The 21,996-nt window shown below is 40.4% G+C and overlaps 1 protein-coding gene across 2 annotated transcripts in view; it reads right to left on the bottom strand.

Moving 5' to 3' along the window:
- negr1 (neuronal growth regulator 1) overlaps positions 1 to 21,996 on the bottom strand; it is a 165,571-nt gene that overhangs the window by 93,593 nt on the left and 49,982 nt on the right. For both annotated transcript variants that reach the window (XM_085246055.1, XM_085246056.1), the window contains exon 2: positions 18,280 to 18,518. In XM_085246055.1, coding sequence (XP_085102181.1) covers positions 18,280 to 18,518 — 239 coding nt within the window. The remainder of the gene's footprint in view (positions 1 to 18,279; positions 18,519 to 21,996) is intronic.

Raw genomic sequence — 21,996 nt, forward strand, 5'->3', positions numbered from 1 at the left:
CAAGAAGGAAAAGAGTGCCATCCTTTATTTTCCACTGCCAGTGTTGAAACAGATGAAGATGTTGTGACTGCTCAAGACAACGCAATGCAATAATCTTACTGAAACAGAGAGGCTCTTTCATTGGAGGACACCTTTTTTTAATCATTGGCCTGAAGAAATTTGGAAGTGAATTAGGGGAAGATTTACTTGATACAATGACAGGGAAATCTTAAAATATGCTTTTAAAACTCTAAAATTACCTGCTCCCAAATTTCCCCAAACTTAATAATGAAACATAAACCCCATAAAAGTATACTGAAGTTTCTTGGATGTAATATACACCTCTATAATGTGACAGCTATTCCTAAAGGTTTTCAATTACATTTCCCCAAAGCATGCAGCAAAAAAAAAAAACCTTCCACTCTGTTAATTAGGTGTCAGACACGGAGACTAAACATAAGCAGTGACAGATTATATTACGCAAAGGGATTACCTCCATTTGCAGTGTCATAAAGCATTCACAGATAATTTGTAGCACTTAACTTCGGGGAAAGTTCATCCAAACAGAAAGAGAAACATGTCACTATTTGATATGACATTTTTCTTTACTGCTTTTGAGAGAAGAAAAAATAACTTTAGTGTAAGGAAAAGGCTCGACCACACAACCTATCATGTTTGTTGTGCCTCATGTGTAACATCATCAGTTAAAGGCCCTCAGAATCAATTAGGTGATTTTTAATGTATTATACACAAATCTTAAAAAGCATGCCTAATAAATCAGAGTTGATAGATACTGAAGGTGCAGTATGCATAAAGAAAGGAAAATGGTATAATTTCAAAGTAAAGTTGTCCTCTTGACAGTCTCCCTTCTCTGTTCTACGTTCCTTCAGCCTAATGAGCAGCAGCATATACCGACCGACATATTTGCAACGCAAGCTTGATCAATAGGCTCGACCAGAGTCGTCTGCCAGCGAGGCAGCCCAGGAGTTTGTTGTATAATCCAGCTTTTTATGAAGCTAAATATTACCTAAGTCTGCCTTGGCTGAGGCCAAGTGTGACAACTACAGTGAGTGCCAGTGCAGGAATAAACACATTTTACTGCAGGATTTTTCATCATTAAATAAGGCTTTCCACCAAGCTTCAGTGCCAATGGGGATGCTCTACTCAGCTGTGATGAATTGTTTTCCTACACGTCTGTCATTGGTTCTTCAGCTGGCAGGTGAATGAGGACTTCTCAGATTGAAAGGGCAGCACGGGAAATGGGTCATCTGGGTCCCTTTTCTTTTTTAAGTTTTGCTGTCACACATAGTTTGGAAAAGATTTTTAATTTTATGTCCCCAAATTAAGTATGAACAGTCTGAATGGGTCCTCACCATAAGACCATATAACCAAACCTATGAATTGTCTAAATCTATTCTGCACAAGAAGCTGTACTACTTTTCAGCACTACTTTAACATGAAATTTAACTGTGAAGAAGGTCATGCACAGTGCTGGTCGATAGAGGCACTGTCTCTTGTAGATTATTAAATAAATGTATGTATGGGATGTTTTTTATTTATTTATTCTACTGGATTTGTGTTTTTCAGCAGTGGCAGTGTTGGAGGCTCTTCACTTACTCTACTGCTGCTATTTCTTTTTTTAAAGAGTCTGGCCAGTGTTCAGTTAGCCTTCAATGCTGGAGAAGCCTCTCAGATGAGAGATGAAATGTCTTCAAGAACCTAAAAAAGAAGTCCAGTTGCTTTCAACTCAAGCTCTTCAGATTACCATGACACGAAAGCCCGAGAACCTACACGGACACTCTGGCTAATGAAATGCAGCAGCATCTCATCTGAAGGGAATGCACTTGCAGATCAGCCAACAAGAACTAGCAATGATTATCGAATATCGAGAAGTCGTCATTAAGTTTAATACAGGACTATAACTACGAGCCGTACAATAAAATGTGTCCGACTCAGCAAGATTAGATACGCAGGACAAATATGTAGAGTCAAAGACAACTACTGCTGTTAAAAAAAGTCGTCAAATAATACATGAACACAAGGTCAGGCATAAACGACAGCCCTCAAAGCTAGCATGTCAGAAGTCTGCAAGAACTTGAGCAGTTTGGGGTCAAAGGTAATCAAATAGTTCCCTGTGAACTTGAAACAGTTCCCTGTGTTTTGCACATCCCTCACAGGACCAGACACCCTTGTCCCATCTACCCCATGATGCAATGGGGTAGATGGATTTTATAAAGTCTGTAAAAACAGCCAAGTGAAAATGCAGACCACTTGAATTACAACAACGACACAAAAACCTGCCTCAGTCTGTTTTCAATGGATTCCTCAGATAATGACAGTTTAATGCCATTCTTTTTTAGTGTGTTTGTACCTTTGTGTGTGCCACAGGCTTGCACTGTGTGCTTTTAAACAAATGTTATACCATACGTGACTCCAATCCTATAAACTTTGAAAGTAGCTTTAGTTTTAGCTTCAACATCAACTGCTGAACTCCCATAGTGTTATTAAACATATCAATCTCAATAATTTTCAACAGAAAAAAATAAAGCAAAAACACACGCTCAGCCATACGGCAATAATAAAAAGCAATAAAAACGTCCCGAAAAAGAGATGTTTTCTTTTTCTTTCCATTTATTTGAGCCCAGCAGCAATTGAGGAGGTGGACTAACTGGTGGAATGGCAGTACCAAGACATAAAACCTCATCATCCCTTATTGCTTGTCTGTTTTTGGCATCTCTTCATATTCTAAGATCTCCTCGTGGCTACGATGTTGGGCAGGTTAATAAAGGATTAGGACGTTAGGAGCTGCAGCACACAGCAAATAGCTGAAGACACAAATAGATTCCTGGCAAGTGCACATTAGATGATGAACATTATTCCATAATGGTATCATTAAGTATGATGAATCCAGTGATTTACCCAATTAATGTACTGCACGAATTCGCTTGAGGGCCTGGTGACAGTGTATAATGGCGGTACAGTATGATGACTTACTGTATGTCAGTAGCGACACTATACAGATAGAAGCTGGCATGTGTGAAACAAACACAAGTCGAGTATTTTGTAACATAGGTGCACTCTCTACTACATCTGCAGCAGATAGTGTCTTTCCCGTCGATGTGACCTGGTTGTGTTTTGTTGCTGACTCTCAGTAAGCACCTACACATAACTGGATCACTGTTAATGCACCTGGCATACATTCTCACAGTGAAATCTATGCCAATTACTTTAGTTGTAAGCCTGAAGTTATTATTTTTTTCCTCTCAGTTTATGTCAGTGGCCCACTTTTTCGCTTCGAGGCATCATTCGTGTGTGACTGAAACAGAAATGACCCCAATACCGTGGTAACAATAACACACTGGTGAGGCGATGATAGCCTTGGAGAAAAAGAAAGAATCGGACAAACATTGGACAATTCTACCTCAAGCCTCCAAAATGCACTTGCAATGTATGGACGTCGCCGGAGTCATAGAGCGAAACAATTTTCACCACGTCGAAGGTGTGTTATTAGACAGAACGACTTCTGTTATCAGGAGGTTGAAGTTGAGACTTTATCAGTATTTCATGCTAACTGTGTGTATTTATTCTAATAACACGCGAGTCATTAATTTGGGAGCTGGTGAGATGATCAAGGCGATAAAAGACAAAAAGAATTGTGAAAGTAAAATCAAACATGCTGAGAACACGCTTTGCCCTGTGCAGCAATGTGAGGAAACTATAGACACCGTTTCTATTCAACTTGTAATTAACCATAACTTTATGATAATAATCCTGTCATGACCTAATGGTGCAAAAATAACATGCTTCCGCAAATGTCACAACCAATACATATGATGAGTAATTGCCAGTGAGGTTAACGATGCACAAAGCGTGATTATGGAGAGCTTGTTACCAATTTCATGCACTTCTGGGGATTTCGTGAATTAAGGGAAATCAATTGATGAAAATGAACTTTTCGAAATACCTTGTGAGAGGCAATTAATCTTCAATGGGAGAGCTGCACTGGCCATGTAATTCAAAGATAAGCTATCTAATTTATTCATGCTAATCAGCGTCTTTAAAGCCACAGCATCTTGCTTATAAACAAAATTCCTCTACGTGTTGGACACTTAAATCTCAAGGATGATTGCTGGTTTTTCAATTAGCTGCATGGCAGCAAAGTGTCTCTGATTGGTGTGGCTACTCACAGGCCCCTTAAATAGTTTACTGTCACAAATAAACAGAGAGACTGTGAGAGGGCATGCAGCTTTCAGGCTGCAAAATGTGAGCCAGGGATTAAATGACCACTGCTATGGGTGCATCTCAGCTCTTAGCTTGTGTGTATGAACTAATAATGTGATGGGACACAATCTTGGCCTCCATCTGTCACTGATCCTAAAGGTCAAAGTTCAACCTTTAGAGCCTGGGTCTTGATTAATGGGGAGAAAGCAGTTTGCAGCTAGCACACACACACACAGTCATAACAAAAGAGCTGAGCTCAGTGGGTGTTTGGATCTGCTCTTTATTGGCCTGTTGCTCATCAGTAGGTCTTTGTGTTTCATTATTTATGAAAAAAAATTTGGATTATTAGTTAAAAGTAGTTATTTAATAGAAAACAAAAATGCTGTACTCATAAAAGTGATTGTGTAATTACGTTTTCTATTAAATTGATGCATTCCCATAAACTTCATTCACAAGAAGCCACCACCTTGAGTACAGTGTCAGAGATGGCCATTCTTCACAATCGCCTTGTATGTATCTGGCTAGAGACAGGCTACAAACATATAGGCCAAGTGAGTTACTTACAGATCACAAACAGCTCTTTCAGTTGTATATGACCATTTAACGTTTAATCATCTAGCTCATTATGACTTTCTACTCCTCCTTCCTCTTTTCCACCTCATCCGCTTCCTCCTCACCTCAAGCCTTATCACCTGAACTGAATTCAGGGCTCTAACACACAAAAACATTCATAAACATGCTTATTTGTTCCTGACATTGTTACACTTAGTTACTGTCAGCAGATCAGACGTGAGACCCTCCTGTCCCAGTGCAGCTGACAGCGAGCTAGCTAAAAAAACAACAACAGCTGGTTATAAACTAACATTATGCCAGCTAACGTTAGGCTGAGTGTCCTGAAAGTCCTAATGTGTCCTAATTGCTTTTGAAAAACAGTTTTATTAAATTTCACATTGCAAAAATGACAGAATGACATTGCAAGAACAGCAGGTCCTAATGTCGGCTAACGGGGGTAAAAACATCGGCTCACCTCCGTTTCTCTGTCATCAGACAGAAGTGAGCTTTGCTGACTCGTATCAAGACTCCTTTTACAAACTTTCACGGCCTCCTCTATAGTGAACACATGGGCGCCAGGTGAGATAAAATGCTGACTGATAGTTTAAACTCACTAAAGATGAATGGTGGCCAGAACTGCTTGTCCTACAACGTCCACCGTAGCTAGGGTTGTGAAGAAAACGGAATTCAGTTGACTGCAATCTGCAATATACTGACATCTAGTGGTGAGATTGTACACACTGTAGCTTTAAGATGCAAAATACCAACCCTGTTGAAATAGCGCCAAGCAGCTGTAGTTTTCGTCTATAGCGCGTACATCTCAGGGAGTAGATACATAAAATGATCGCTGATACCGAACACTGTCTTGTGTGTGCGATTTTAGAGATGCTGTTTTTCAACTACCCAGTTTCTCAGTGAATCTAAATTTAAGATGCCTTTCTGTGCTTTTCATCATACTTGTCAGAGTGCCCTTGAGAGTTCTCATGAGCGTCTTTGAGCACATTAACATAATCTCCACTGGGCTTCTGGAAGACCCTTAACCATCAAAGCAATGCGCACTGCCCTGCCTTTGTTTGTCCATTTGTAGTGCAATTACTGTGAAATATTGCTACGTATCCCTGTGACTGGGCCATGTGGAGCAAAAGAAATCTACATTTTCATGAAGTGCGACGAACTGTCCGGGAAAGTTGGAATCGCGTCGAAACGCACTCGTGGATTGTTTGTCAAACTCACTTCCTCTCCTTCTGTCTCCCTCAGTCATGATTTATTCCTCTCATTGGTGAGTCATATAAGTCCGTGATAAATAGCATTGGCTGCCAAAACAATTCAAGGTTCAAGTGCATAAGAGGATTAGTGATTACACTCAGAGTTTGTGTGTGTGTGGGGGGGTGCATCTATGTAGTATGCACATCTGTGCACAACCACAAACACTGAAAGTGTCTGCATACAGCACGTGTATTATCTGTGTGTGCTCCATTCATTCTGATGGTGCTCCTGTATCAACTGCTTTTCTTCACAGTCGTCCCCATGGGTTGGTAAAGGGAGATTTGGATTAAAAAACATGTAGGTAATACAGGGCAATTCCTGTCCAGTGAGAGCTTTGGAAAGGCCAAAGTCATGAATATTCAATAAGTTGCTCATTATTAAAAACTATCAGCTACTTTGCCGAATACAGATGTCAGTTCCTGCTATTTGTTTACGCTGTTAGTCTCGAAAGATAAAGATGTTAATACAGAACACCAGGACTCTGATCATTTTAAATAAGCATCCCACCTCTGATTTGCCTGTTTTTGTGTCTATGATAATACATCATGTGTCAGGTCACTACAGATGAATGCTGCAGTATCCAGAACATGTAGGTTGAATGTCATGGTTAGACTACTAGTACATAGCTACTGTAATTCAAGCATGTATAAATCTAGTGCGTAGATTTTCATTGCACTACAGTAGTGAACTGATGATTATTTTTATCATCTAAAGATTATTTTAAGTTTAATATTTAAATGGTAAATGGCCTGTATTTATATAGCGCTTTACTAGTCCCTAAGGACCCCAAAGCGCTTTACACATCCAGTCATTCACACACATTTATTTTGTTGATAAACTACCAAAAGTCCACGGCTATTTATTGTATGGTAGTGAGGAGGCTACATTACAATACACAGCTCTTTTAACATCTGTTTCTATTTTTTTCTGTACATTGGTGTAGCAAATTTGTTCTGTATATGTGTTTATGTGAGCTGCTGAGGAATTTTCTATCTATCTGTCTGTCTATCTGTCCATCTGTCTAAAATGTGTGCATAGACTTTCTAAAACAGTCTTATCCTTGAGTGGATTTTGACCTAAACCACTTTTGACCTAAAAGTGGAACAATCCTGCATGTCAAAAATGTGATTCTTTGAGACGGTAAGGAAAAAAAGGTCTGATGCAGTCGCTTAGTTGGAGGGCTCGTTGAATCTAACAAAGACGGAGGGTCTCTGTGACCAGACTTCTACGACAGCTAGTAGTCAAGGAAGCCAACAAAGAGGAAATCTCTCCCTGCTCTTTAATTGCACTTTGGGCAGAAGATAAATCTCGCGGACGAGACAGGCGGGCGGCACCCCACTGCTGGTGGTCAGTTTACATTCAGGGTGATGTATGCAACAGTGCTGTAAGGCCAGAGAGCGCAGCCTGTGATATTTATCTGCCCAATTAGGGCCAGTATATCTCTGAGATGTCTGCCAGTGTTTCCCCCCCAGCAAATCAGTTTCACAGCCATCCCACCATTGATGAAGGTTATGCTGTATGATAAACACAGCCTAGAGGACAAGCACGCTTGTATCCACACACAAGTGAGAGAATTCTTATTTCTGTTGTGATTTACACCTCTGAGAACCAAATGTTTAACACCACAAAAGCCACGGGCTGACACGTCTAAGCCTGACTGACTGTGTGAACAGTCAGTCAGGCTTAGGGGGAGAACGATGCCAGAGTAGCACGCATGTTCACAATTCAAAAGTTCAAATCGGACGGCATGTGGCAGGAAAAACTGGGCAAGGACTGGGTAATGTATGCTCATGAAAATGAAATAGACATTTTCATTTGAAAAGCAATCAGGGTTTATATACGACTACGTATGACTTTTAAACAAACCAAAAGAAAAACAGTCAAAATCCCTCTGTTCTACCGAAGATCAGTCAGGTAGAAAAAACCAACAAAAGTCATAGTTGGAGCCACGTTAAAATCGTTTCTGGTAAGTTTTATTGATTACTCTTTGTTTCCCTGATCGTGTTTTAGTCGAGCAGGACCAGGACTCGACTGCTCAACTCCCTGCTCGACTTCCTGCAGGTATCTCTGTTTCTGCTCTGCAGTTACTGGTTCTACTGTGTCGATTGTCATCTCGCCATGCCTCCCCGTCATCACCACAGTTGGTCACAGCAGTAAAATGTGTCCCTGATTTATCGTTATTTGGTTTGTCTGTTTTCTAAACTACTGACAGAGTAAACACTGATCAGCACTTAATACGAACTACTTGCAGGTGGGGTCAAGTTTAATTATTTAGGACATCACAACAGTAAATGGATTACTCTACATGTCTCATTCTCACATTCATACAAGACCTTTTTCCTACATCTAACTGCTTTTTATTTGATCATTAATCCCTCCTTCCTGCACTGAAAAAACAACCAGACTAATCTGAGGTGTGTAAGCGGGAATAAGAATGTGTCACAGACAAAATTAAAAAAAGAAAAAGAAAAACAGCACGAGACGACAACAACAAGTGACTAATTTTGACAACTCAACAAACTCAAAGGTTCTCAGAAGTCTTAAATCATGATTTTATTGCACCTAATGAGACAAGATGAACAACATCACCCGCATCAAACGAGATGACGATGTGGAAAGATAATGGGGAATTCAGTCTGCTAATTCTTCTAGCGTGGTATGCCTATATTGTTCCAGCACAAATGCTGTGACAATGTAAAACATGTCGAACTCACCATGACAACAGCCAGACATGAAGTTTAAGAAAAGGCTAATTAAAGAAAAAAGGCACTGAGAGTTAACAGCGAGGCTTTTTACTTGAATAAGACACAATTAACAGTTAAAAGAGAGGAAACTGGAATTAAAGCCTAATTAGGTCTTGGTTCAAATAAAGGCCAAGTTCCCGCTTTACCTGAAGTAAATAAAGCTTTGATTTAAGCAGCTACAGCTCCCCATGATTCATTAAATCACTTTTCAAGTTTATTTCTATTATATTTTAATTAAATTATACATCTTATGCATGTTGACTCGTGTAATGTTTTCTCACATGCTCGACTCTTTTTAAAACAATTTTGGCCTTCCCGGCATTAAAGGTGTTATCTAAGCTGGAGTGTCTGTGCACTTTCACGACTCGAGGTAATTTATTGAATATTTATGGCTATCGGCAACAATGAGTGACAGCAGAGATTTATTTTTCCTGCCCATTAATCTAATGTTATCCACGAGTACAGGCATGCAGAGAACACATGAAAAAAACCAGAGGATAATTGAAGTGGGACACCATCCAAGAAAATTCACGGGGAGTAACTCTACATTCTGTGGTTTTCGGTGGAAACAAACCCATTACTATAATCTGGAGAATAAAGCTATACAGCGCATACATTTCAAAGTACAAAAAGTATAAAAATAAACATCACTCCATATTTTATTGTTAATAAAATAAAACCAGCATGCACAAGGCAATTACATTTTTACATAATAGATCACGTGGAATGTAATTTTGAGGAATTTACAGACGTAAAAAGTGACAACGTGGAGGTAAATTTCATGTTAAGCTCTTTTACCTGTGAATACCGTTCAAGGCTCCAAATGAAAGTTTTCTCCACTCAAGCTGCCTCTATTCTCTATTCTCTAGAGAAGACAGACGTGAGAGCTGAGCGGCTGACCTTTAACCTCACTCATTTTAATTAACAATGCCTAATATCAGCCATTTTCATAATGAGGATTCACTTTAGGCTCACGCAGATGCTCAACCAACTGCACACACGCGCACATGTGCATGCAGTTGTACAAATATATATTGCTGCATGCACGATGAGAGAAATTTACAAGAGCTTAGATAAAAATTCACAAACACAGACACCCACACAGAGACACACACACACAAACGTGCAATGATTGGTGGCTAACTAAATGTCAGGGGCCATAATGGCAAATCTGTTCCTTTAGACGCACTCATATTCTCTCCACACTTTCCCCTGCAATATAAATGGCAGCCACATTGTTTCAGTGCATTATTATTCCACTGAGGCCTTGATACTCAGTTATTCCAGCTGATGCTGATTCACTATTCCCTGTTCATAGAACATCTTTTCACAGGCATTAGAAGCTATTGCAGTAATGTTGTCAAAGTGTCTGTTTTCCACTTTGATAGCAATCATCATGCAACAAGTCTTTCATCTAAAACTAGATAAAACTAGATAAGTCAATAATCTCAGTGTAATTCATCTTTTTTTAATTAAAATCAAATTTTATCTTAATAAAATTTCTAGTTGTAACAGTAATTCTAGCTCAGCTAAAATGTAACTTTGGTTAATGTGACTAAAAACATCAAGTGTAACACACTACAGCTATAAAATGCTCGGCATTGGTCTCCACATTGCTTTATATACATTGTTATACCTTAGTAGTGAAGAGTGTGTCGTTCCCACAACACTGCTTTCCTCCCGAGGTCCCCGCAGCTGTTGAAAGCAATGACTTACGCAAAGACTGGAAGTCCCTCTATATGCACGTAAACCAGTTCACAGAACTCCGATAATCACAGAATGTTTTCCTTCATCGTGTGCTTGAGCTTAGCGCAGCTGTACAGTAGGCGACAGTAGGCCTTCGTGCGAAGGCGTGTCACAGAGCGCAGTCGTCAAAGTTCAATCAGTTGAGTTGCAGGTTGAGTCCAACGCACACAGAGATAAAGATCATGTTTATTACTCATTTAAAAATAAAAAAGCTGCATTTCTGTCCTTATCGGCTGAAATGACTGCTTATACAGGAAAATTACTCCTCTGATTGTTCATTCCTTGTAACGCTTGTAGACTATTAGAGTAAATGTCTAATCTAATAGCAGCATTCAGTTTAATCTTCAGGTAAGCTGCATCGACTGTTGACAAAATGTCCCGCCGTGTTTCAGTTTCACTGAAATATGCAGACGTTAACTTTAAACTTTTTAAGCTACTTGACATCGAGTTTAAAAGGAAAATTGTTTAACCAATATGTGCAGTGGGAGCAATCTGTTTGAAATTGAATCAAGAGCAAAGCAGAGCTAGGTTGCAATTACGTGTAAATTTTATAACATCGATGTCACTAATACTCAAGTGGAGTTTGTGACAGTCAGTGAAGGAGAAATGGCAACGCAAAGGCATTCGCTGTGTGGATTTTGTCACAGAGGTGCTTTAGCGATGCTTGACAGGACTGTATTTTCGGGCTCAGGTCACGAGAAAATGAAATCTTTTTTTTAAAAGCACCCAACAATTAATGAGACTGACAGAATCATAGCACATTACGAATAAACTGCGATTTGCTTGGTCTTTTTATGCCATGTAATTATACACTGCTTCTGCGCTGACATTAAAGAGAGGAGCTGCAACCGGAGGTTTAACCCTCCATTTCTCTTCTCGCTGTGAAACACTCTTTCCAGGCTGACTCACTCCATGGGCGTGGGCGACTTTTCACTGTGGATCCGCTTTGATCCATATTAATGTCCAAAGCATTTTCATCACATACAGGATTACTGCTCACATTTTTGAAAAACGTTAACCCCTACGAAGCAATACACCACGCCAGGGCAACATGTAAAATCCCACATGAAATCCTATATCTTTAGACATACTGCATTATGTGAACAAGATTTCTCTTAACAAATTCATGGTGATGAAACCTTGAAATGCATTTCCAATGCCTGTGTGAGCAGCTACTGATGGTGAAAGGAAGTATGCTTCTTTCCCCTTCCTCGCTGTGACAAGATATTCTTAGATGAGAGGTGCTGTGCATATTTAATGCATTATCACATCTACAATCTTAATTAACCGAGAGCGAGGAATAGAATGGCGGCTGAGGAGGAGGCCGCTTATGTGATGTACAGAAGGGGCGGGCTGGGCCTGATGCCAATCTTTCAGTATCCTGCATCAGATGCTGTTCGGGGGGGGGGATTGCTGCTAAGTTAGTGTAAGCGGGATGGAGAGAGGAGAATATGCAGACGAGGAAGAACAGCAGGGTTCACATGAACTAGTTACTTCATGGTCAGAGCATTTCGCATTCACTCAATAATCAGTGCACAGCCACAAGGCAGAGCCCATTTGGTTTAATCTTGTTAAGTCGAGTATTTGAAGAATGGTCTAACTGCTCGGCACCTGTGCCAAAAGTACCTGGAGGAAAACAGGGACCCTTTAGTAATTTAGCAGACCCCCTGTGGCCTTATGATCACTGCTTTTGGCTGAGATTACGTGAGAGAGAGAGGGCGAGCGGGCACTGGCACCTTCAGAGGACTGTTGTTGTGATTTCAATTTAAAAAAAAAAAAAAAGTAGATCTGGAGTTGAGCTGAGTTTAATCTTTGCATCACTCTGTGGAATATGAATATGCTTCTCTGCATCCGACAGACCCGCAGTCCTCTCATCTTCCTATTTTTGTTTTGGCGCACTGAGCTTACTCCATGTGCAATGACAACAAAGAGAAAATGTGGTGCCGAGACGGTGCCCTCGGCGTTGTGTGTCTCTGAGCTGTAATGCCAGTGCAATTCTGAACAATTTTTCCACCCACCTATCAGGGGCGCCGTTTGCAAAAAAGCTATGGGGGGTGGGAGGGGCACAGATGCAAATGTCTAATTTGCTGAGGTGACATAAGGTCTCTGAGGGGGATAAATGTCACACTGAGATTAAATGATTCTTAGAGAAGACAGCAAAGTCATATCCCACCTCTAGCCTCTAATAGAGCAGCATGTGATTCATGCATTAAGAAGCGTGACAATAACTAGAGATTCCTGGTGCCGTAGGTTCGGGTAAGGAGAAATCCCGAGGGATGCGACTCCAGAGAAGGAGGGAAAAAAATTCTCGTCTTTACCTCCGTCTTCATCCGCTCGTATAAAACTGACGTTATTTCTCATTGCCATAAATAATGTAAAGGTTTCTGCTGAGCGAGAGACGACTAAAAAGGAAACACATGGAGATTCAGTTTTTTTAAAAAAGAAGAAAAAAAGTAGAACAATTCCAAAAACAGCTTTACATATTTATCAAAGTTACAAACTTTCAGTGGGTTCTCAATTTGCCAAGTCATCATTGTTAAGGGACTGGTGAATTTTAAGGATTTATGAAGCGAAGCGTTGAACATTACTTCCATCTCCATCACAAGCTGTCCCTTAAAAATATCCAACTTTTGGCAAATGTTCCTCGCTTGTATTTTAGCATTCGTCTTTTCTGCCCCACAGCTTGGTGAAATATTCAAATATCTCCATTTTCAAATCTGTAAATGACCGGATGCAAGAAAGCCACTCCCTGCACTGCAGACAAAGATATTCATTTCAGATAAGCATAATTGCTCGGTGGATCAACTACTCAAAGACCCAACCATGCACCTGAAATGAGTTGAGACCATTGCATATTTTCATGCAGTAATCCCTTCTTGCTCCAATTTTCCATGTTACTCTTCCATGGTGCACCGTCAAGCAAAGTAAAAACGCCCCAAAAAAATCCAACGCCATGAAATCCTTTTAAGTCAACTGTAACATTTGTGTTGCGGTATTAATAAATGTTGCATGCTTGGACTGAAAAGCTCAGATTAAAGTGTCTGTTTTTTTTTCTTAGCAAGTCTTCCCTTTCATTTCAGCAGATGAAAAAAACAGAATGCTCCCAGAAGCCTCTGCAACATGACAGAGCGGCTCCTCTGCTACATTTCATCTGTAAAGAAATCTCTCTGTTCTCGATGAGTGGGCTTAAGCATGTGTACACAACTACCACACAGTGACAGGTAAGGTTTCCCAGTGCACAGTTTTGACAAAGAAAATGAACTGAAGTACAATATGGTGTAAAATGGCAGAGATGCCAGAAGACCACACATATGCTTTGGGACAGAATGGCTGGCAATGTAATGAACCAAATTTTTTAACAAGCTCTAGCGACCTGTCAAAGACATGCCTATCGGCATTCATCAGCTGGAGGTAGTCATCTGTATTTCAGCATACTTCCTGCCTGCAGCTCCCTCTCAGATACACAGAGCTGTCTGTCCATTTGCCTGATGACTCAACAGATTTAGATACATAACACAATCAAAACACCATCAAGCTTTACTGAAAGCTGATAGTACATTTAGGGATCTCCATGTTTTACACTTTTTCACATGATTATATCGTCCGCTCATCATCCATCAAGGAAACAGTGATCACATCCCTTCATATAGCGTTCAGATATTTTTGTTTTCTGCTATCACTACCCAGTCTTTGTCCTACACTACAGGTTTAACGAAGCTGCAGGCTCTCTGCTAAACAGCTTCTGTTCAGCCTCGTTATTGTTTATGTGAAATAAAATGCAGTTCTCAGACATCACTGACTTTGATGGTCAACATGTTACATTTGCGAACAACAGTTGCTATTTGTAGGTCAAACTTTTGCCAAATCTTAGCCATTATGTCACATCCATCAGGAATTCTAGCCATTCCAAGACTTATTATGCAGCTGACAGCTGGCACATTAGCTTCGGTTTGATTGTGGCCATATGGCCAGTGGTGAGGAGCTGCCATGACCCACAACACCCCTGGTAAGATTCCCATTACAAACTGTTCTTCGGAAAACCAACGCCTACAAAAACATGACGGTCGTGCAGCTCACATTACTGCCTGCCAAGCAGCTGATTACAGTTTATCACATACATATTCAGAAACATGGTGTACCTGTAAAATGTGGCCCGAGCAGGGAAAGCAACGCTATGTGCGTTCTGTCCATGTGAATATCAGCAAATAAAAGCAGTCTTCACTCTCTTCCCTCCACTCTAGTCAATCCTAGAATTGCTTATAACGGCTGCTCAATGGGGCAAATTCAACAATGTGAACACAATAGGTTAGTGTAAAAAAAGTATGAGATTTTCTTATTATAACCTCCAGACAAAGGTGCTTTCAATATAACCTTTTGACCAGCAATTAGCCCTAACTTATAGGGATGTGTTGACCTTTTCTCTCCTGGTACCTAACCCCAAGCAGTCTTACTAATACCAGTGCCCATTTGCACCCCCCCATTAAAAATTTGCATTACACATCTTACTGCATGGATCTCATTGAAATTCCAGCTCCTAAAAGTTCAACATAAGAAGCACAATCATTCTGTATTACTGAGCTTACAGATATAATACAATTTCAAGCTTCTGTGTGCCTTTTCAAAATGACTTTTCCTAAAAAAAAACAAACTGCAGAAAATGTACTTTTCAGAAAAAGTTTGATGCGTCAACCTTTAATAAAGGCAACTGAATGCCAATGGCCACTTTTATTACCTACACAGGAAGGGACATGCAGAACAGTGTTTCGTGCCCCATCTTACTGATATGTGATCTACTTTATAAAATCAGTATTCAAGGCCAGTTTGAGGAATCTCTTTACAGTGAACAGACACATTTCTAGAAGTAAATTCATCATTCGCTGAGAGGAAGCGAACGCCTGTGTGCTTGTGTTGGTGTGTGCGTGCGTCTGGGGGTGTATGCTTTCACTTGAGGAAACGCTAACAAGACTCAAGACTGCTGATGGACACATTGGCAGAGGCGGGATTTGCCCCTGTGACCTTTCAGCTATAGCACAGTGGCTATAACTGCAGAGGCGCTGCGGTGCTCTGAGGAGTTGACAAGTGCTGATAGAACTCTGCATTTATATTAAAGGTTTAAGCCTATCTTCATTAACAAACAATAAGTGAGGCTATGGACGCTCAATTTCTTGATGAGAGATTAAAAAGAAATTAGATAAGGTGCATTTGCACTAAAGACTTCTCATGACTCTGAGGGTACCAGCTCACCAGGGAGCTGCCCGGAGAACTACAAACTTTCAGGGCGCTTGTTTTTTTCTGCTTGCATTCGCACAGCCAATTATATTGACCTGTTTTTGCTTGCTGTTGTCATCTTTGTGAATGGTGGCACGCCCCACTCTGTGATGTTGTTTTAGCTTGCCGTGCACTCTTTAGTTTTAATTACCTGAGGCACACGCCGCAGCTGTAGTGGCTGGTGTGGAGACCCGCGTGTACGAGTAGGTCAGATTTACCACCTTTTAATTGATAGATGAGTGAAGCTCAAAGATTCCCAGATTATAGACAGGAAGCTGCTACAACGGCTTGAAAAGATGAGACTTTCTGGAGAAAACGCTTCAACTTCTTCTGTTTTACATCAGCACTGATTCAGCACACATAACATCCATCATTAAGAAGAAGACTGCAGGGAGTCAAGCGCCAGCATGAACAGTTATGGGGCTGTGATGTGGTCACAGTTGACGCAGGTAACAACAAACAGGAAGGTGACGACAGCAGAATCGGAAAGGCCGAGTTTCAACCAGAAAAGTTTTTCAGCAAAGTGACGACAACCGGCCCAAGAAGGAGGTTACACACTAAATCTAATCTGTAGCTCTATGCACTATCTATCCACCTGCTGTAACTTTATTATGCTAACCTGCACAGACGGATCAGCAGAGCTGTGTCGGTGCAGCTCCACAAAGTCAGTGCGATCTTTCACTTTCTTCTAATCCTGTTTCCGTTTGAGATTTACTGATGCCAAATATATCACGCTGACAGAAAAAATCTCATATTTTTCACGTGTTCTTATATGTAAGAATAAAACCTGGACTTCACTGTTGATTTCAGTTTTTGCCTCCAACTTTCACTCAGATAGCTGATGTTTACCTGCAATTTTGTCTGCAGGTTTGCCAGAAAGTTACAATCAACTAAAAGATTTTTCTATGAAACGTTGTACTTTGTGGACTGACACGAAAATGGATGGGGTGGAGTCCGTCCTCCAAAATAGGACCTATAAAAAAGTACCAGGAGTAGCATTTAAATTCTGTGACCCTTTAAAACCGACAGGATTGTTAGGATTGTTAACCAAAGGCCATTTTTGAACGGCAGTACAGTGAATGCGCTCTCATCAGCAGCCAAACAAGCACAATTGTTCAAACACCACTTTGTACCTTCGAAACCAACCTTAGTTGCCGCTCTACGCCCACACAGTTTAATATTTGCACACTACAGGCAGCAGATTAAGAAATTTGGGGAAACAGACTGTTTTAAAAGCGCGCTGCTTTCATGTTGTGCTGTTTGTTGAACAGGGACGGACACCTGAGAAGGTAAACAGTGATTTGTTTTGACTACTCTTCTTATCCTCGGCGAAAAGTGCTACCTCACAGGATAGCAGTTTACAGAAGCGCCGTCCGTGCTGTTTGCGAATTGATGTGACTCTTTTTTTTCTTTTCCAAACCCTAGTGCTCTTGTACCAGTTTAACGTGGATAAAGGCGAAACAAATATTTTCAATTACGGCTCACAACAAACAAATCAAACTGCAGGTAGGATCACATGCCTGAAAAGAATTTTCATAAGCTCTCTCCATATGTCACAACAGAGACGCCAGCTGGAGAGCTATTTCCACTTGCACATTTCACATATCACTGCTCAAACTTCAGTGCTCCTGACCCTCACCTCTTCTATTAATACTGTGCTGCTTGTGCGGAGGTGTGCAACATTATGTTTTCATAAATTAATCCTTAACTTGGCTAGGCTTAAAGCAGAATGAGAATAATTTGTTGTGCATTTTCAATTAATCTGATACCTGCCGAGGGGTGTGTGTGTGTGAATGTAGGCCAGGAGACAATGTTGTGAAATAAATATTAGGATTAAGAGAGAGACATTTTTTAATGAAATCTTCACATCAGCCTAGAAAAGAAACATAACACGGGTGGGCCCATTAAAATCCCTAAAAAAATGCACGCTGCCCGAGATAAAGCCCAATGCAGACAACCTCTAAAAAGCTCAGTGCCAGCACATTTGTGTCGAAAACTAAAATTCACAACATTATCGTCTGCTAAGCAATGCATAGTGCATATATAGCATATCAGCAAGTGCAGGATGTAGTTAAAAGTTATCAGAATTGGATCTCTTTTTGTTTTGCCTGCTGCGACAAAATCCAGAGAGGCCTGATTAAAGCTACTTTGCCTCCAGTAATTTAAACCAACCGGCTTTTTGCTGCATGGCCTGCGGGCATACAATGTACCTTAAAATGTCGGTTTCCCGTCACCGAAGCAATTTCTCAAGCCTTTGCCTTCGTGAGCAAGACATAAGGTGTTAGATCAGAAAAAGGCACAGGACGAAAGCTGCAGCTCGCTTTTTGTGATGCTTGAAAACTCTGCGCCTACGATTTAAACAACCAAAATTGAACTGCAGATATGTGCAGACAACTGAAACACGTGCATGCTTGGAAATGGAACAATGTAAGTTATGATAATCACCAACATATACATATGCTACACACAGACAAAGTAAAGAACACGCATGGCCTGCACGCACCTTTTACAATGAGGTTGAGGAGCTTTGGCCGTGGGTTACGCTCACTCTGAATCGAGCATGTGTAAAGGCCATCATCAGTTACATCCACTTTCTGTATCTGAAGGCTGTACTCATGTTTGTCTCCAACACTGGACACTATGGACACACGTGGATCCACAGACCACTTGTCATTCCCTGCGAATATGATGCTTGAGCGGTTCAGCCAGGCTCCTTTAGAGATCCCATCCAACAAGTAGCACCTGGATCAACAAAAAAAGACACATTTAGATTTACTTGGAAAAACACATCCGTCTCATCATCTTTGCTGAAGAATGTCTTTGACTTATTAGCAATGTCTAGAAAATGTCACCTTTCTTGACAAATATTACTGTCTTCCTATTTAGAAGACACCTCCTGCTGTTTATTATTTTTTTAACTCAGAAAACAGGTGAAATCTTTAATGTGCCAAAAAGCGAGTCTCACAAAATACAGAAATCTCATCAACTTTACAAAGTGATTTAACATGTAAGAAGTTCAAGGTTGCTTTGAGATTTGATTTGTTTTGAGACTAAATTATCCCAAAGCCATCAGAATAACAAAGACTGCGCTGTTGTTGACACTCTAAACAAGTTCAAAGTGAAATTCTTTGTCACATTTTCAGTGGCATTTTAACAGTTAAGTGTTAATAGGCATCTTTATACTTAAGCAGTTGACTGACTGAAGGTGCGTCTGACTTAATTTTGTCAAACTGATGAGTTTTATGACAAAAAGACACAAACTACAGCAGTCAGAAAAGAAACACTTGGAACTGTACTCCAAACAGAGTCCGAGCAGATTGTGAGTGCCTGTTGCCCTAACACACGCCCATGTGCGAAGAGCAGCACTGTTGACAGTCTAGAGATTCAAACCTTCAACCTTTGCATCACCAGGTAAGGTTACTTACTGACTGCAATGGGGAGACATGGTTGTCAACACACCTTGCCAGAAACTTAGACAATGACATAGCGTGTGCCAAACTGAGATATGTTTGTGTCTTTGAAGGCAGGAATCTTAAAGTATTCAAAATGGGAAACAGGGATGGGCAAAATTATAGGATGATATATCAAGGAAATTAGATGTTTCTGGTATTTCTGACAGTATAGAAAAGAAAATAGTGAACGATGCTTTATCAGTGATTGCAACATGCAGGAAGCGGCATCTTTTACAGCAAGTAAAATAAAGGGCATTTCCTTCCTTCTTTTCCAATCAGTTACTGTTAATGAAAACTACCTAATTTGAAGTGTGAATCTGCTGCTACAGGGTGCCAGCAAGGGCAGCCTTGTGGTGGTATATTAATGTGTGTCTTAAAGTGTCATATTTAGATATCATTGCCATAGCAACACCTTGTGTTTGCAGAACAGCGAGACAAGCCCAGGCATGTCTGCCAGCAAGAGCCACATATTACGTCTCAAATGACGATTTAGTAGCTGAAAGGAAGTTACTTGAACAACGGTGATTTGAAAAATGTGCAAGAAAACTGCTCCTGCAGTCGATTCTGTTCCACCACTTGAGACAAACACACAACATCGTGCACAATCAGGCAACAAAGAGATACTAGCAGCTGGTGATGTGCGACCCAAATGTAAACAATGAACTGAACCAAGCATCGCTGGAGCACTTGATAGCAGCGCTCCAGGAAGAGAAAACGGTGAATGGAAATTACTGGCACGGTTACTTTAAGCAGCTGGTTCAAACGTTTGACCCAAGATAAAACAGTTTAGGTCAAATATATTTTTCAATATTATTATGTGATAATATCCTGAAGCTCCTGAAGAGTTCAAAGATTAAGTTAGTTTAGTTATTCTTAAATGCTAATTGTTCAATAATATTTAGGCTACTTTGGTCCACACGTTTGATTTAGGCTGTCACTGGAATTATTACTGTGTCACTGATATTGCATATCATGCTGTTGGTGGTGTTACTTTATTTCAACAGATTCACCAAATTATTGTAATTATTGTATTAATATTGTAGGAACCCAGGCAGTGTTTTTCCTGGAAAAACTGGGATATTGCATGTTGGGTTGAGCTTTTTAACCAGTAACCAGTTAATCAGTAATTTCTGTTCACCATCTGATCTTCCTGTCATACAGAGCACATCTAGCAAGTGCTCCAGCCATGCTCATTTAAGTCATTTGTTTACTTCTGGCAAATCACCAGATGCTAGAATCACTTCCTTTGTACTGGTTGTACTCGACAGTCTGTACACCAGCCTTCAAAAAGCACAATGCCTTGTTGGAGGTAAAAGTAAAAGGAGGTTAAAGTAGCTCTCTTTTTAATACATATGTGTGTGTGTGTGTGTGTGTGTTTATTGTTTGTTTAGGTTCATTAAGTTATTCTAGCTCATTTGTTATTGTATTACCCTTGTGTTAAGTCTCCCTTGCCCTTCATGTGTTTATGTCTGTGTGTCTTATGTTGTCAAGTTCATGTTGTCGTTTCTGTCATCTTCCCCTGTACTCGGTCTCCCTGGTTCGTGCGCCTACCCGTTATGTGTCATGTCTGTGTGGCTCTTGTTGTCTAGTTCGTTTCATGTCTATGTCTCCGTGTTTCCTGTTTTATTTTGAAAGAGTCTGTTCTTTGTTCACTGCATTTAATTTACTCTCCCCTGTGTTGTCATTGTTTCATTCTAGTCAGCTGTGTGCCCATGTGTCTCCACTTCCCCATATCACCTCATGTGTGTATTTGGTCCTCAGCCTTGCTGTGTTCAGTGTCGCGTCGTCTGTGTTCTCACCCACCATGTTTGTATTCATAGTTCTCTGTGGCATCATAATGCCAGTTTCCCAGTTTAGTTATAGTTTAGTTTCGTCACTGTGCTTCTGCCTTGTTTGACCCACATGTCATCAGCCAAAATAAAGGCTCGCTTTTCGTTTGAACTCAGTTTCGTGTCTGCACCTGAGTCCTCCACACACTCTCCACTCGGTCTGCCACTGCGGATCGTGACACATATATACATATATGAAAACATTATATATGCTCAAGTTTCATAGTGTTAGATTTTATTATACAGTAGTGTCTGTGTTTGCAGCACTAACTGAAAACTGCATCGACAAACCATGGCCAGTCATTTTTGGCAGTTTTCAGTGGATCACTTTGAAATATTGGAGGGAGCAGTGGAACAAGAAAGAGCTCCCACAGTGTGCATTTGATGTAGAGTGCAGGTACACCACCACCACCACCACCTTCTTAGATAGGTAACCAACTTCCACTCTCGTTGAGCCCTGCTGTTTATAGACTCATGCTATGTGCAGCATAAGATCACATCACGGTCCCACCCAGAGTGGAAAAGGCCAGCTATTGCCTGATTTTCTTTTCCAATTACAACACCGTAGTTTGTGTTCCTGCCTCCTGTATTGTGTGATCTGCAGTTTTAAGCCTCATGTACAGCTAGCAGAAGGAACTACAGGTACAGCTGAATCAACAAGGACTGAAATATTTTAAACACTGAAAACGAGGCAACTGGAACACAACAAAAATAAATTAGTATTACTTTTTCTGTTCAATGTTGCAATTTAGATTATTTAACATGATTAGTTATAAAAGCATACACCGTCATCTCTGATCAAAACTGGCACAACATCAACCTTAAACAGACAGGTACTCAGGTTGGTTCCATGTAGAACAGAGATCTAGCCACACGTCTCTTGCAAAGTGAGAAATATCAATCAAATTATTCTGAAAGAATTAAATGCATGTGTCTTCA

Source organism: Mchenga conophoros, linkage group LG15 (genome assembly GCF_057382185.1).
Source record: "Mchenga conophoros isolate Kocher_MC1m ecotype Shallow Benthic linkage group LG15, M_conophoros_male_GT1.1, whole genome shotgun sequence".
Taxonomy (NCBI): Eukaryota; Metazoa; Chordata; class Actinopteri; order Cichliformes; family Cichlidae; genus Mchenga; species Mchenga conophoros.